At 57.9% G+C, this 14,043-nt stretch overlaps 7 protein-coding genes across 7 annotated transcripts; 5 read left to right on the top strand and 2 right to left on the bottom strand.

Annotated features, from left to right (window-relative positions):
• Positions 1 to 60: 60 nt before the first annotated feature.
• Positions 61 to 2,433, top strand: SCHCODRAFT_02484929 (amino acid transporter; the record flags this gene model as incomplete). Its single annotated transcript, XM_003036114.2, has 14 exons — positions 61 to 271; positions 323 to 348; positions 400 to 416; positions 468 to 547; positions 599 to 739; positions 790 to 1,150; positions 1,203 to 1,293; positions 1,341 to 1,388; positions 1,440 to 1,557; positions 1,617 to 1,704; positions 1,761 to 1,934; positions 1,989 to 2,095; positions 2,146 to 2,214; positions 2,264 to 2,433. The coding sequence occupies 14 exons, from the start codon at positions 61 to 63 to the stop codon at positions 2,431 to 2,433; spliced, it is 1,701 nt and encodes a 566-aa protein (XP_003036160.1).
• A 450-nt stretch (positions 2,434 to 2,883) lies between these two features.
• Positions 2,884 to 3,228, top strand: SCHCODRAFT_02481155 (uncharacterized protein; the record flags this gene model as incomplete). The annotated part of the gene is made up of 3 exons (XM_003036113.1): positions 2,884 to 2,922; positions 2,974 to 3,034; positions 3,095 to 3,228. The coding sequence occupies 3 exons, from the start codon at positions 2,884 to 2,886 to the stop codon at positions 3,226 to 3,228; spliced, it is 234 nt and encodes a 77-aa protein (XP_003036159.1).
• Positions 3,229 to 3,275: 47 nt separating this feature from the next.
• Positions 3,276 to 4,827, bottom strand: SCHCODRAFT_02011148 (uncharacterized protein). The gene is made up of 2 exons (XM_003035311.3): positions 4,742 to 4,827; positions 3,276 to 4,688 (listed from the first exon to the last, which is right to left on the bottom strand). Exon 2 carries the CDS (start codon positions 4,671 to 4,673, stop codon positions 3,324 to 3,326), a length of 1,350 nt encoding a protein of 449 aa, XP_003035357.1. The 5' UTR covers positions 4,674 to 4,688; positions 4,742 to 4,827; the 3' UTR covers positions 3,276 to 3,323.
• SCHCODRAFT_01273846 (uncharacterized protein) lies at positions 4,828 to 5,232 on the top strand. Its single transcript, XM_050341364.1, has one exon. It carries the CDS (start codon positions 4,930 to 4,932, stop codon positions 5,176 to 5,178), a length of 249 nt encoding a protein of 82 aa, XP_050202731.1. The 5' UTR covers positions 4,828 to 4,929; the 3' UTR covers positions 5,179 to 5,232.
• Positions 5,233 to 7,302: 2,070 nt separating this feature from the next.
• Positions 7,303 to 8,490, bottom strand: SCHCODRAFT_02605106 (uncharacterized protein). The gene is made up of 4 exons (XM_003035310.3): positions 8,157 to 8,490; positions 7,663 to 8,010; positions 7,470 to 7,607; positions 7,303 to 7,410 (listed from the first exon to the last, which is right to left on the bottom strand). Exons 1-4 carry the CDS (start codon positions 8,461 to 8,463, stop codon positions 7,322 to 7,324), a joined length of 882 nt encoding a protein of 293 aa, XP_003035356.1. The 5' UTR covers positions 8,464 to 8,490; the 3' UTR covers positions 7,303 to 7,321.
• Positions 8,491 to 8,601: 111 nt separating this feature from the next.
• On the top strand, positions 8,602 to 9,458 carry SCHCODRAFT_02605108 (histone-fold-containing protein). The gene is made up of 6 exons (XM_003036112.2): positions 8,602 to 8,649; positions 8,704 to 8,726; positions 8,778 to 8,955; positions 9,009 to 9,113; positions 9,160 to 9,282; positions 9,334 to 9,458. Exons 2-6 carry the CDS (start codon positions 8,715 to 8,717, stop codon positions 9,354 to 9,356), a joined length of 441 nt encoding a protein of 146 aa, XP_003036158.1. The 5' UTR covers positions 8,602 to 8,649; positions 8,704 to 8,714; the 3' UTR covers positions 9,357 to 9,458.
• Positions 9,459 to 10,306: 848 nt separating this feature from the next.
• Positions 10,307 to 13,915, top strand: SCHCODRAFT_02605113 (uncharacterized protein). The gene is made up of 4 exons (XM_050344151.1): positions 10,307 to 11,311; positions 11,435 to 12,230; positions 12,282 to 13,364; positions 13,417 to 13,915. The coding sequence occupies exons 1-4, from the start codon at positions 10,496 to 10,498 to the stop codon at positions 13,542 to 13,544; spliced, it is 2,823 nt and encodes a 940-aa protein (XP_050202732.1). The 5' UTR covers positions 10,307 to 10,495; the 3' UTR covers positions 13,545 to 13,915.
• Positions 13,916 to 14,043: the final 128 nt, after the last annotated feature.

The following is a 14,043-nucleotide window of genomic DNA, read 5'->3' on the forward strand; positions in this document are numbered from 1 at the left end:
GGTGGCGCACGCGTGTCCGGGCCGCGTTCGCGTCTTGCTCCCCTCATCCACCTCGTTTACATGAGCTCGCCGCGGTCGTCGGCGTCGTCAGAGGAGTCCCTCCGCGCGCTAGAATATGCGCAGGGGCCAGAAAGAGGACATCGCGGGCGGTCGTACTCTATCAGCGGCTTCGAGTTCGCGGAGAACTTGCTCCCGCTGACGGCAAGCGTGTCCGCTCCCGAAACGCTTCCAGGAGGCGACCAGCATGAGAAGAACATAGGGCTGATCAATGGTGTGTGGCCTGTATGTGTTGTCGAAGTTTGAGCTGATCGAGACGCGGCAGGCATTGCGCTCATCGTCGGACTTCAGGTGCGCGACGCGGCACCCCGCGGTCTCCGCCGTCGCTAACGCGACCTCTAGATCGGCTCAGGTATATTGTGAGGCAAACGCAAGGGAAGGATGGTCTGTTGCTAATGCTCGCGACGTAGCTCGTCACCCGGAGTTGTGATAGCGAACACGAACTCAGTGGGAGCTAGTTTGCTCGTATGGCTTGCGTCCGGTATACTAGGTGCGTTACACCTGCGGCGCGTCCCTATATCTTTCCTGAAATTTACTGCAGCATGGACGGGTGCGAGCTCCTTTGCGGAGCTTGGCTCCGCTATCCCGCAAAATGGTGGCGCGCAGGCTTACCTTTCTTACGCGTACGGCCCTCTCATGGCCTACCTATTCGCCTGGTCTGCTATAATCGCGCTGAAGCCTGGTGCGCCTTACCCCTCTCAACCTCCGTCCCTTGCCTCTAACAACGTGCAGGCGGCAATGCCGTCATCTCACTCATCTTCGCGGAGTATCTCAATCGCCTGTTCTTCCACGCAACGCGCGCGCAAGCTGACCCCGATGCAATCCCACAATGGGCTATCAAGCTTACCGCGCTGATCGCTGTATTCGTCGTCACCTTACTCTCTGTCGGAACTCGCCAGCTGGGGACGCGTGCGGCCGTTGTATTCACGACGGTCAAGGTCGCTGCACTCATTGCAGTCACTGTCATCGGCATCGTGCAGTTGGCGAGAGGTTCGGCCTCATCAGCATTCCAGCGGCCTCTCTTTGAAGGTGCAAGTCATAGCCCGGCTGCGTACTCGCTCGCATTGTACTCCGGGCTTTGGGCATTTGACGGGTGCGTAGAGTTTAGCACCATTGCTTGTGAGCGATGCAAACCATTTTCTCAGTTGGGATCAGGCAAACTACGTCGGTGGCGAGATACACAATCCAGCTCGTAACATACCACGCGCGATACATTCGAGTATGACCCTGGTCATCGTACGTTGTTGTCCTGTCATGCATTACACTATTTAACGACGTCGCAGTTGCTTTTCTTGCTCGCGAATGTGTCCTACTTCGTTGTGCTCGATGCTGTGGGTCGCCTTTGTATATGGTCGGACGTTGAAAGACTGAATATTTTGCAGGAGACAGTCGGTCGTAGCAATACTGTGGCGATGGACTTCGGTCGCGCTGTAATGGGTCCTGCAGGCGGCGCTATCTTCGCGGCCATGGTCGCCATCAGTTGCTTTGGCGCACTGAACGGTATGAGCACAGACGTCCATATATATCGCCGTTGCCCTATGCTGACGATCGACTTTCAGGCTCCTTCTTCACTTCCTCACGTCTTGTATATGCAGCCGGCCGCGAGGGATACCTTCCGGCACTCTTCGGGCGCCTGCACTCGAGCCGGTGCGTCTGGTCATACAACTATCTTCCTCGAAGTTAACCGTTCACGCCCAATTCAGAGGCACGCCCATCAATGCAGCCCTCCTACAAGCAGCGCTTACCGGACTCTTCATCGTCGTTGGCGGTGGCTTCAGAAGCATGGTCAACTTCTCTGTCGTAGCGAGTTGGGCATTCTACTTCTTGACCGTCCTCGGCTTGGTCATACTGCGCGTGAAGGAACCGATGCTCGAGAGGTGCGTCTTCGCGCATGCACTTGTTAGACCCCGGAGCTCACTAGCGTGTCAAAGACCCTACAAGACATTCCTGATAACGCCGCTCGTGTTCTGCGCCGTAGCATTGTTCTTATTATGCATGCCAGTCATTGCAGCGCCATTAGAAGCCGGCGCGGTGCTGGGTAAGTCAATTATCAGGCAAGCTTGCGAAGAATGCTTATAGTTCCTTAAGCCTTCGTACTTGCGGGGATCCCTGTATACTACATCACAGGACGCGCAAGAGAAACACCAAGGATATTCTGTGAGCTCTCGTCTCCATTTGATTTGTCGCTTGCTGATCATGCACGCAGCAATAATAGCAGCCAGCGCACCAGCGCAATGGCTAGCTGCCCGACCACCCATATCCTGGATAGCCTCCCGATTGGGCGGCGGGCATGGCGTCGGGCACGGGTGGGAGACGCTGGCGACGGAAGAGCCAGAGCCAGTAGAGATGACGGAGGGAAGGACACATGGGCGATAGCAGTACGTTCTCACGATGTTATGGGCTCTTGGGCGAACTCGTGCTATACCCTGATGACTTGGGTGCTTGACACGACACCCTGCGGGCTTGATACGACACCCTGTGGGCTTGACACGACATAGGAAGCCTTGGTACAAAGCGCTACGGCGCCACGTCCTTTCCCTCAAGACGGTACAATGACCGTGGCAGCGTGCCTGCGATGAGCAAGTTTAGCTGCGAAGGTAGAGCGCGGGAAGAGACTGAATTGTGCACGGTAGACAGCGTTTGCGGCTGACGCCATCGCCAACAACGAGCTGGAGCATGCGGAGTCCTGTGCTGGCAGTCGTCTGCCAGCGCGACGGTGTATATATCCCCTCGCGCAGTGCGAGGACAGGTAGCGTTCCTCTGCTTCATCTACCTCCGCTAACGAATCTTCTCGCGTCGATCTGAAGGTCGTTTGGTTGGTGCACGATGGTGCAGGCGGAGCAGACCTACAAATTCAATGTAAAGGTGTGCTACAGCGCCTGTCTTGGTGTAGCACTGCTGATCGAGGGCTTGCAGATGACATGCACTGGCTGCTCAGGTCTCGTCTCTCGCGCATTGCACCGAGCAAAGGGAGATGGTACGCAGCCTGTCTTCTCGTCGATGACTGGAAAGCACTTACGTTATTTTGGAAAATCAGGTGTGCGTGCTTTCACCGTGGACTTGGATCGTCAGGAAGTGATCGTGACGGGCACAATACCGTACGACGAAGTTGTCGCGCGCATAGCGCGCACAGGACGTGTAATCCAGTCGGGCGCCGTAGTGCGCAAGTAGGGATATCTGGGCAATCGCTCTATCTGTCTATGATGAGTATACATGTGACGAGGCATTCATGTTCTATAATATTCGCTACCGTCCTTCAGCCCCAATCAAGGGTACGCTCGAGAGCCGCTGATATCTACATTATCATTGGTGAATTGGAAGTAGGAAACTTCCTGCATTCGCTTGACCAGACAGCCCGCGACGCTCCGTTCCACGGCTCGCGATACGCGGAGCGGATAGAAGGCCTTGAGTATCTCGTCCACGGTCGTCTCGCTCTTGAAGAACAAGGTATGAAGGCATCGGAGGTTCGGCAGCCAAGGCTTGTCGGCCTCGTCGCCCTTCCCACACGTCAACGGTTCGACCAGTCGGCCGGGAAGCGAGACTGGCCACGGGCGCCCGTAGTCGCAGATGCGGAGGGTGTCCAGCGCGTCGAGCTCGCGCAGGATGTCCAGCACGGGATCAAGGGTAGGAAGTTGCGGTGTGAGGAGGCCGAGGTCAAGCTCGCGCAGCGAGCGGCCCGCGTCGCCGTTGCGCACGATGCACAGGAGCCACTCCCACGGATCGAGCGCGATGTCGAGGACGAGGCGCTTGAGCGCGGGAGCAGCCAGGCACGCCAGAATCTGGTGCCCTATGGTGGCCGCTTTCATGCACTCCAGCGCGGGCATCAGGAGGGGTGGGCCCAAGGAAGCCGCGTCGGATGGCCCTTCGACCCACTCCCAGACGCAGGAGAACTCGCGCAGCGATGCGCTACACTCCCGGAGCAGATCCAGCATGGTGTCCCGAGCCCTGCGTCCACCGGCGAGTCGGACGGATAGACGGGTGAGGCGGCAGGGACTGGTGTCGATCCTGACGTTGTCCGCCATCCACGGTACGTCGAGGTGCACGTACTTGAGCTGGGGTGCGCGCTTCAGACACGCGAGAGGCGGTATGGGGATCCTGCTATCGGTAGCACAGATCTTGGCGTACTCGAGCATCGGTAGGTCCAACTCGCCTTCAAAGAGGTTCAGGAATTCGATCTGCGTCGTAAACGAGACCCAGCGATGCGAGACGGCTACGAGCATGTCCCATATATCGATGTGGTCCGGAGACCGCACCATCGGGACGGGGAAGTCGGACCACATGTAGATGTGCAGCGGGAGCGCGCCGGAGAGGGCAATGTGCATTTCGACGAGTTTGGAGAATTTGACTTTGACCATAGAGAGGAAGGGAGTGTAGGTGATGCTGGTCCATAGGTATGGGGTGTTCCGCGACCATTCGTGGCAAACGAGCATAAACGCCCGATTCCCCATGCGTCGTTCCGAAGGGGGCCCCTCTTGTTCAAGCGCAGTGACAAATATCTTTGCAAGAATATCGTCTGGAATGCGCCGCGCGGGGGACAGAGCAGAATCGCTAGTCGCCAACTGTTGGCCCGATTCGAGCGCCGTGGGCTGGACATGGTTCTTGTCGTCTTGTTGCATAGTTAATGACTGAGTCTAAGTGAGATATGATTAGAGTATGTTCACCAAGGAAGTGAAGAGGTGCTTACGTCGATCGGGTAGCGCGAGCCAATCTCTGTAATCACGACGAGGGTGCCTGTAATGCCCGGGTCTTGGTACAGTGGAAGGAGAACAAAAGTTAGAATGTCGTCGCTGGAGTTGTACGCGCTCTAGACGTGTCAAGCGAGTGGTACGAGATAAAAGCGACGACGCGTCGCGACTGCACTGGACCGTACCAATGACGTCACGATTGGCGCGCACAGCGGGATATCTATATGGGGCAGCTTGCAAAGTATTTCCCCGTAAGGCAACAGTTTCCGCCGTGCTCCTGACCTCGTGCGTTGATTGGGGCCCCGTCCGTATCCTATGGAGCGACACTCGCATACTTCTTAGCCTCCGTGACATAGTGTGCAGACCATCGACGCTAGCGAGTGGAGATGTCTGGGCGGCCAAATGGGATGCAGCTTGCTATTCTTCAACAATGTGAGCGTACCGTCAGTGGTCATGGAATTTTTGTCAGAGGGTCGCGAGTAAATATACAGCGCTTGCCTACTTTTCTCATACACTAGACCTTTTCACCGCTGTTTGAAGATAGTTCCGAATTGTTTTCACGGTAATTTCCGTTTTAGCGCGCTGGTGTACACCTTTTGACAGGCGGACACAGACATTCAGTTATAATCCTAAGCAATTCATCAATCACAAGCCATCAATCTTATGTCTGACCTTGGCATAAAAAGCGCCTATCCTCCACGTCTTCCCTCTCATCCGCTCAGCAGTCCCTTCCCGACGTTCCTCGGTGAGTTCCTGTACAGGGCTCTTAGTCGGCGCAAAACGGGTTCGGGATGCTCTTCGGATGGCGCCCTCCCTCTCCATCTCGTGCTTTCCTCCTTAGAGGAAGGTCACGGTAAGTTCTCGCGCGCGCGTGTGTCAGGCGATCGCTTACCTGCTCTTAGCTCCCCCGCTCATTGTGAGCTTAGTGTGACCTTCTTCCCTCTTGACTCAAGGCGTTCCTCTCGGTTCGTCTTCATCACCGCCGAACATCTTATTAACGAATCATCCCAGGTGCGGGACCTCCAGAGCGAGTCCCCGCGCCTTGCTCGAGCGCTGTCTGCGTGCGGGCCCGTGTTCGCAAGGACCTTCGCTTAAGGCATTCCCTGCTGCCTGGACCGGTTCCGGGCGCAGGATGGCCGCTACACCGCTCTTGAGCGTGCACGGCTTACGGGTCAGCACCAACTCGGCGTCAGTTGCGTGAGTAGATGCCGGGGCTGGGGCGCGGCTTGGGACCTCTGCAAAGAGATGAGTGGACTCGCCTTTCGTTGTACGCTCCCGGGACTGACGGTGGCTGCATAGTCGACCTCCCTCGTGCGAGGCCCCCTTCAAGATGGGGCAAAGGCGTCCAGCTCGACCGCCGATTGCGTGTGGGCCGTCCACGGGGATCCTCACTTAAGGCATTCCCTGCTTCACGGTCCGTGTACCAGGTTGCAGGATGGCCGCTCTCCCGGTCGAGGGTGCACGGTTCGACGGGTCAGCCCCAACTCGGCGCAGTTGGGTGAGTAGATGCCGGCCGGTGCGCAGTATCCGATCCTCTACCATGAGATGAGTGCCCCTCTTGTCGTCTCACCGGTGACGTGGGACTGACAGTACCATTCAGTGCCAGTTTCGCCTGCGAGGCCCCCATCAAGACGGGGCAAAGGCGTCCAGCTCGACCGCCGCTTGCGTGCGGGCCGTTCACGGGGACCCCCGCTTAAGGCAATTCCCTGACGCCTGGCCCGTGTGCCAGTCTGAAGGACGGTCGCTCCCCGGTCGAGCGTGCATGGCTACAGGTCAGGCCCGACTCGGCGCAGTCGGTGCAGTAGATGCTGGGCTAGTATTCTGCTTGGAACCGCTTCGATGAGATCAGTACATCGCCCCTCGCCTTTCTCACCCGAGACTGATTGGATCACTCAGTTCTCTTCCCTCGTGCGAGGCCCGTCCGGGGGCAGTCGCGTCCAGCTCGACCGCCGCGTGCGTGTGGGCCGTCCAAGGGGACCCCCGCTTAGGGCAATTCCCTGCCTCCCGGTCCGTGTACTGGGTTGCAGGACGGTCGCTGCCCGGTCGAGGGTGCACGGTGACGGGTCAGCCCCGACTCGGCGCAGTTGGGTGAGTAGATGCCGGCCGGTACACAGCGCACGATTCCTTGCATCAGATGAGTACCTTGCGTGCTTCAGGTCATGCCGGGGAGCTAACCTGCAAGTTACAGAGGCCTTTTTTCCTTGCACCGCGGGGATGGCGGGCTTGTCCTGCTGTCCTCGCGGTGCTGCCGTTCTCCTGTATAGATGAGTGGTCGACTTCATGTTCGGGTGCGCTTACTAATGATCGGCTTCAGCGGGCGACGGTGGGGATTGGGGGATGAAGCAGTCGAAGTTCGTCTAGCAGATCGCAGTTCATTAGATTGTGCATCTATGCATTGTTCTTCATGCCGTTCATCGAACCCGCAGTATTACCTTCACTGCTCCTCTACGACGACCGAACCCGTCATGCCGACGACGCCGTCCTCGTTCACGCACCAGAGCAGCGCGGTCCGCTTATCGTGCCAAGCGCCATTGATAATGCACGCTTTGCCGACGACGAGCGGGTTGCGGGCGCGGTACTCAAAGTAGACTGGGCGTGCGGAGGGAAAGTTGTACGCCATGGTCTCCATAAAACATCAAAGCGGTGAGCGGGCCGTGGACGAGGCGCTCTGGTTCGCGAGTAAGCATTTGCTGCGAGCGTTGAGAGCCGGTCGGCGCGCAGGCTCACCAGAGTAACCCTCCTCATGAGCGTACTCCTTGTCAAGGTGGATTCGATGCGCGTTGAAGGTAAGGGCCGAGAAGCGGAAGAGAGTCGTCGCCGTCGGCATGTACTCCAGCGAGAACTGAGGGTTAGGTAGGTTGTCGACTGAGCACCACGTGTTAGCATGATGATGGGTGTCTTCGACGGCAGGCATCCCTACCTGGTTTGGGCGCCCCACCTCGCGGCACGGCACCGGGAAGGAAGACATGGCTGCGACGCTCGACAAGCGAAGGAGCGCGTCGTCCCTCGGCTGTGTACGCAATATGCTGGTTGACGAAGACCATCGAGGACTTGTTCAGGTGAAGAGTCTTGTTGTTGTGCTCCTTCAAGTCTTCTTCAGCCCCTGCGCTCTTGATCCCAGCGTTCTTTAGCTGTACGCCCTCTTCGTCGACCGTGGCGACCGCGTTCACAGATTGACCAACGCGTAACGGGTGTGTATTGTCCCACGACATGCTTCCTCCGGCCCACATGCGACGGATGAAGGGTGCTGGAGGGCAGAAACTTCCATCTGGACGTCGTTGAGTTGTTCAGTCAAAGAATAGACATTCCACCAATACACGCGAAATGTTTGTGGAAGCTATTAATGTAGCACTGCTCAAGCAATGGCACTGTTTGGACACATTCCCGTGTCTGCAGCGATGGACATGTTCTTACCTGTGCCGTCTGGACGCAAGTTCGGCTCGGCCGAACGCGGATAGAAGAAGGTCAAGTGATGTCCGTAGGGAAGGGGTTCGCCAGCTCGAGGTACTTCGTAGGGCTTGCGCGTGCCATCGCGCGTCGATAGAGTCGCGAAGAGGTCAGCGAGACGCTCTGTATGAAGTGTATCCTTGTAGTTTGCCTCCTTCGGAGAATCAATCCATTGCGCGAGGGTCTCCGTGTGCAAGCGACGTGGGGATGACAAGCGAGCTACACAGCGAGACACAGATGTACTCAGTCTGAGGGTCCTTGCATCCAGGACCATGGTGGACAGGAATGAAGTGGCATCCGCATCATGGCCGGCAAGCGCAAGCCTGGGTGTGATGTGACTCACCCTGTGACGCCGCCGCGGGGAAGCAGGTCACGTGTCAGTATTTATCTCGATCGCGACGCGTTGTTGACCAACCGCTCTTGTCCCGAACCGCCACCTTCCCTTCCCCCACCCGTCTTCGTGAGTCGACCGGACCACTTGCTTGAACCTGCAACTGAATACCACGTCGTAAAGTATCATCTTCAATGGCCCCCAAGGTGTGTAATGGAGCGCTTATGAGATTGGACGCGTCGGCTGACCAGGAATAGCCCGCTTCCACCGCCGGCAAGGCCCCCGCGTCGACCGCGTCGAAGGCGCCGGCCAAGGCTGAGTCTACCGCGGCGAAGAAGACGGCGAGCAAGAGCAAGGCCTCTGCCCCCGCTGACGGCGAGAAGAAGAAGCGCAAGAAGACGCGCAAGGAGACCTACAGCTCGTACATCTACAAGGGTGCGTAGCATGGCAGGGAAAGGGGTTGAGATACGCTGACATGGGGTGCGTAGTGCTGAAGCAGGTCCACCCTGACACGGGTATCTCGAACAAGGCCATGGCCATCCTGAACTCGTTCGTGAACGATATCTTCGAGCGCATTGCTACCGAAGCATCTAGTGCGTTTGCCTTCACGGCCTCAGGGCTGCGCTAATCTTGTCGCAGAGCTGGCTGCGTACTCGAAGAAGTCGACTATCTCGTCGCGCGAGATTCAGACCTCCGTCCGCCTCATTCTCCCTGGTGAGCTGGCGAAGCACGCTATCTCGGAGGGGACGAAGTCCGTTACCAGTGCGTTACCCCTAGTCCGCACCCTCCAACCTGAACTAACTTCGTGAACAGAGTTCTCTGCCGGTGCGAAGTAGATTGGACCCACCTATCTTGGCCATGCCTACGCTATGTATTTATGCTTCATGCAATGTGATCCTGTACGAATATCATGCACATCTCGACCTCACCCTGTCCGACTTTCATGTCTGCCTCTTGAACAGTTGTCGGGCCAAACTCGATACCGAAACACTGCTCGTGAAAGTTCGGACCAACGTAGCCTGCGGTGAGTAGGATCGGCCACACGAGCTCGCAATAGTGATCCGACAGAGATAACCTTCCTTGTAGTAAAGGAGGGTAGTAAGGCCTAGTGAGGAGTCAAGTAAGAGCGAAGTTGAGAAATCGAAAGGTCACACGCAGGCGTCACACATCTAGTCGAAAGTGAGGTTCATCTATCTCGTATACGGACCAGCTGCACGAGTTCAGGATTGCCCAAGAGGTGGCCAAATTGCTGGAGTTCCAACTGCCGATCACTTTTAGACTTCACTCGCGGATTGAGGAGGATTACCGCGGAACTCATCTTGACACAAGCTCAGGTTGAGCTCAAGTGCGAGCTTGCAGCTCAAGACATGACTTTCCTCAGTCCGTGTACTCGACTATAGGTTTACAGCAGAGTGAGTGTCGTTCTAGCCTGCGCTACATAAGCTGGTGCGCGATTCGTGGGTGTAAGTGTTTTCCAGCGCATGTGGTGTAACTCTACCATCAGAGTGCGCGGGCTCTCTGCGGTATTACAAGTACTTTCCGGCTAGTGATTCTGTATGTGTGTATCCTCTCGAAAATGATGCTTGACTGGAAGCTGTCAGTCTCTGGGGTTGACGGGCCCTGTCCCTTCTTGAGTCTTGAGCTTCGTCGCGCACCCAGAAATACGGGCCTCCCGTGGACCCGTTCTGCATTCCATTGCTTTGGTTCTCCAAGAACAAGGGCAGTTCCCAAACGGAATTCTGACCCTTGGAAATGAGATCATCGGGTAAATTCGTCAGGGGGAAAGGGGGGAACTCGCACTCACCCGTTTCCATATGCGCGGCGGCTATTGCGAAGGAGCGCACTTTTGACCGGCAACTTCTTGGTTTCTACCCTCACCCCGGCTCCTTGCATGTCACCGAGATAATCCCCTTATTAAACCCCTACTCCTGGTGGACGAAGACGAAGAGACGCGGAAAACACAGAGACGACGACGATGTCAACGTCGTCTGTGCACATGCTTGCTGCGCGCGCAACCGGCGATGCGAACCCGACGACGCCAACGTACACGGACGACCTGCAGTGGATGACCGCCTACCTGACGATCCACATGCTGAGCGCGAACTCGCGGGTGTACATGTACATCCTCTGGTGCGCCGTCGCCGCCGTCCTCCTCGTCTGCACCGCGCTGCACCTCTCCCCCGCGCGCCGCTCCTCCCTCGCCGCCCGCTGGAACAAGTGGGCGATCCGCCGCAGGACGTGGCGCGGGAAGCACATCGCCAACCTCGCCGCGCGCAAGGGCACCCGCTTGACGCCCCGCTCCCTCCCCGCGAACGGCCAGATCCTCACCCTCATCGCCATCTTCGTCGCCGCGCTCGCCCTGTCCTTCGTAGGGCCCGATTACCTCGCCCCCACCGCCCCCCTCTTCTCTTTCCAAACGCGCGACCTCATCCCCCGCGCCATCTACGACATCAACTGGTACACGCAGTACCAGCCAACCTATACGATCTCCAAGGCTTGGTGGACTGCAGGGGGGCGTACGGGACTCATCGCATTCGCCCTCCTTCCCCTTTGCGTACTGTTCGCACTTAAGTCACCCCCCTTCGCCATCCTCGCGCTCCCCTTCACAATGCAGACGCATTTCGACAAGCTCTCTTGGTTGCATCGCTGGACCGGATACCTCATCTACCTCCTCACAGTCCTCCACGTGGGTCTATGGAGTGTCCAGCTGGCTACCGAGAAACGTGAGCGTACTGGCAAGATTGCGTACACCTACGCCTTTGGATACCAGAAGTTTATCTTTGGCTGGATTGTGCGTAATTCCATCCTCGATCGTAACCCCCTTTCTCATTCATCAACGCATCCTTCGCTTGTAATATCTCTCCCCGATCATAGCCTCTTCCTCGCCGCTACTGCTTACTGAACGGTCCTGCAGGCGTTTGGCTCCATGACGCTGATCATCATCTGCTCACTCTACCCAATCCGCCGCTACCACTACGAGTCCTTCTACATCATGCATGTCATCTTCATCCCATGCACACTCATCATGAGTGCCCTACATCATCCCCCCGTTGGTCAATGGTGCTGGGCAGCGCTGGCCGTTTGGATCGGCGAGCGCGCGTACCGCGCGGTGTGGTGGCTCAACGCGAACGGGTACCTCCTTGAGTCTATCCATGCCCAAATGCCGCCCCCTCCCCAGCCGTTCCGAGTCCCAAAAGGACCGAGCAACAATGCATACCCACCCGCTGCGCCACCACCGCCACCCCTCCCCGATGTTCCGAAGCCAGGCTACGCCCGCGCCGAGCTACTCGCAGGTGCGACGACTCGACTCACGATGCTGCCCGCCGGTCCGCTTTCTTGGGCACCCGGACAGCACTTCCTCATCAACGTCCCTGGGGTCGCACCGTATCCGATTACACATCCCTTCACTGTCGCTTCGGCTGAGGGAGGTCCGCTCGTCTTTCTCATCCGCGCCAAGGACGGCTGGACGCGGGACCTATGGGACTTCGTCGCGAAGAAGGGTGGGAATACTACTGTACGGATGTTCGTAGAGGGTCCCTTTGGAAGCGCTGTGCGAGCGCATTGGGGGAGGCATGCGACGGTGGTTATTGTTGTTGGCGGCGTGGGCGTGGCTTACGGGCTCTCCGTCCTTGCGCATGTGTGCGAGGATCTCGTGCGCGGGAAGGGTGCGACGCGGCGTATTCGCTTCATATGGCTGATGCGGGAGTACTGTGAGTGGTGCGCTTGGGATCGATGCCAAGATGCTGACCAGCGTCAACTAGCCCATTTAACCTGGTGCGCGACGGAGCTCAGGCGGTACATGGAAATGGTGCCGCCACCGGCTTTGGAGGTCAGCATGTTCGTGACGGGCGCGATGCAGCCTCTTCCACCTGTGAAGCCCCCGAAGGACAAGCTCGATGCGCTGTCGCCCAAGTCGCATGCATCGCATCTACCATCACCCCTCTCGGCTTCGACGAGCTATAGCCCTACGCCGTATACGCCATCTGCTAGCCCAGGCCCTAGCGAGTTCGACGTGGCCGATGCGTATGATATGGATGCGTACGTGGACCTCAGTTACTACACGGGCGAGTTCGGAGACGAGGAGAGTCGACCAGGCGCCCCTGGCGAGAACTACACCCGCGACCTAACGGACTTCGAGGGCGACGAAGGCGGGGACTCGCGACGACTGTCTGGCGAGGCGCGTCTGAGTCGCAGAGTGCAGCGTGCGGGTCGACGACTTCGGGCGCAGTCACGGGCAATACGCATGAGCACGAGCGGCTTTCAGGATATCATGCCTGACGAGGATGGGCGGATGCCAGACGCGGCGCATCTTGCGCAGGCGCGGCAGAAGCTTGGCTCGCGCGGGTCGACGGCGGAGCTGCTGGGCGAGGACAGTGAGCTTGCGTACGCACGGGCGTCGAAGTACGCTGGCGAAGTTGACATTGGTGCGGCACCGCCACGGATATCATTGGCACCGCAGCTGCCGGCGTTGATCGAGGACAGCGATGACGAGCGATCCGTTTATGGGCCAGAGTCGCCCATGGACGCGCGCGCCTCTTCGAGTAGCGCCTTCGGCAACGCATCGCAATATCACCTAAGCTCGTCTCAGTTGGCGTCGCAGATGGCCAGCTCGTCGCGCGGATCGTCAACGCTTATCGACTCGGACAGTCGACCCAGTACCCCATGGTCGGCGTTCGGGGACGAAAAGCATCTGCTCGAGGCGGAGGGGCCGCGGTTGCTCGTGGGCTCGGAGGAGCTGCGGGATGTCGCACGGGTGTCCGAGTTTGCGCGACCAGGGAAGCCACGGATAGACCGCATACTCGCGGATGAGGTCGAGAAGTCGAGGGGGTCCGTGGTGGTAGCCTGTGAGTACTTCGCCACCTCCCTCGTCGAGCGCGTCGCTGACTTTCTGCCCAGGTTGTGGACCCACATCCCTCAGCGCAATGGTGCGCAAAGCAGTAGCACAACAACTACGACCCGACCGAATCAGCAAAGGGGACCCTCGGGGAATGATCGAACTGCACACAGAGGACTTCGGATACTAACAAACGGACATTTCACTCCTGGCACAGGTCTTCGCTTTTCGCTATTCTCTGCGTCTTCATTCGCCATTGTTCGCTCTGCTTCAAAGACTTTTGCTATGACGGACACTTGCTCCCCGGATCCCGTACGTTCCTTTGTCTCTACATACAATATATAATTCTATACAGCTACTGGGACGGTGCAAACGCTGCCCGCTTGATCGTTGTATCTCTAGTGTAGTACCTACGTAGAAGTGGGTTGATCAAGTTGAAGTTATCAGGCATTCTTCGGGTGTAGAGTGCGGGAGGGTGAAGGGTATGGTGCATAGAAGGAGGCCACCGGAACTGTGCTGTTGAGCATCGACTAAACGACGTTCTGAGTCGCCTCCGCGGGGAAACTTGGTATAGCGCGGTCATCCTGCACCACCTCATCTTCCCCTACGTTCAAGAGACAACATAAAGGAAGGGCGCAGTCGACCTTTCCTTCCTGGATCATAGCGGTGTTTGTGGGACTTGGCGGCGC

Source organism: Schizophyllum commune (genome assembly GCF_000143185.2).
Source record: "Schizophyllum commune H4-8 unplaced genomic scaffold SCHCOscaffold_1, whole genome shotgun sequence".
Classification (NCBI taxonomy): Eukaryota; Fungi; Basidiomycota; class Agaricomycetes; order Agaricales; family Schizophyllaceae; genus Schizophyllum; species Schizophyllum commune.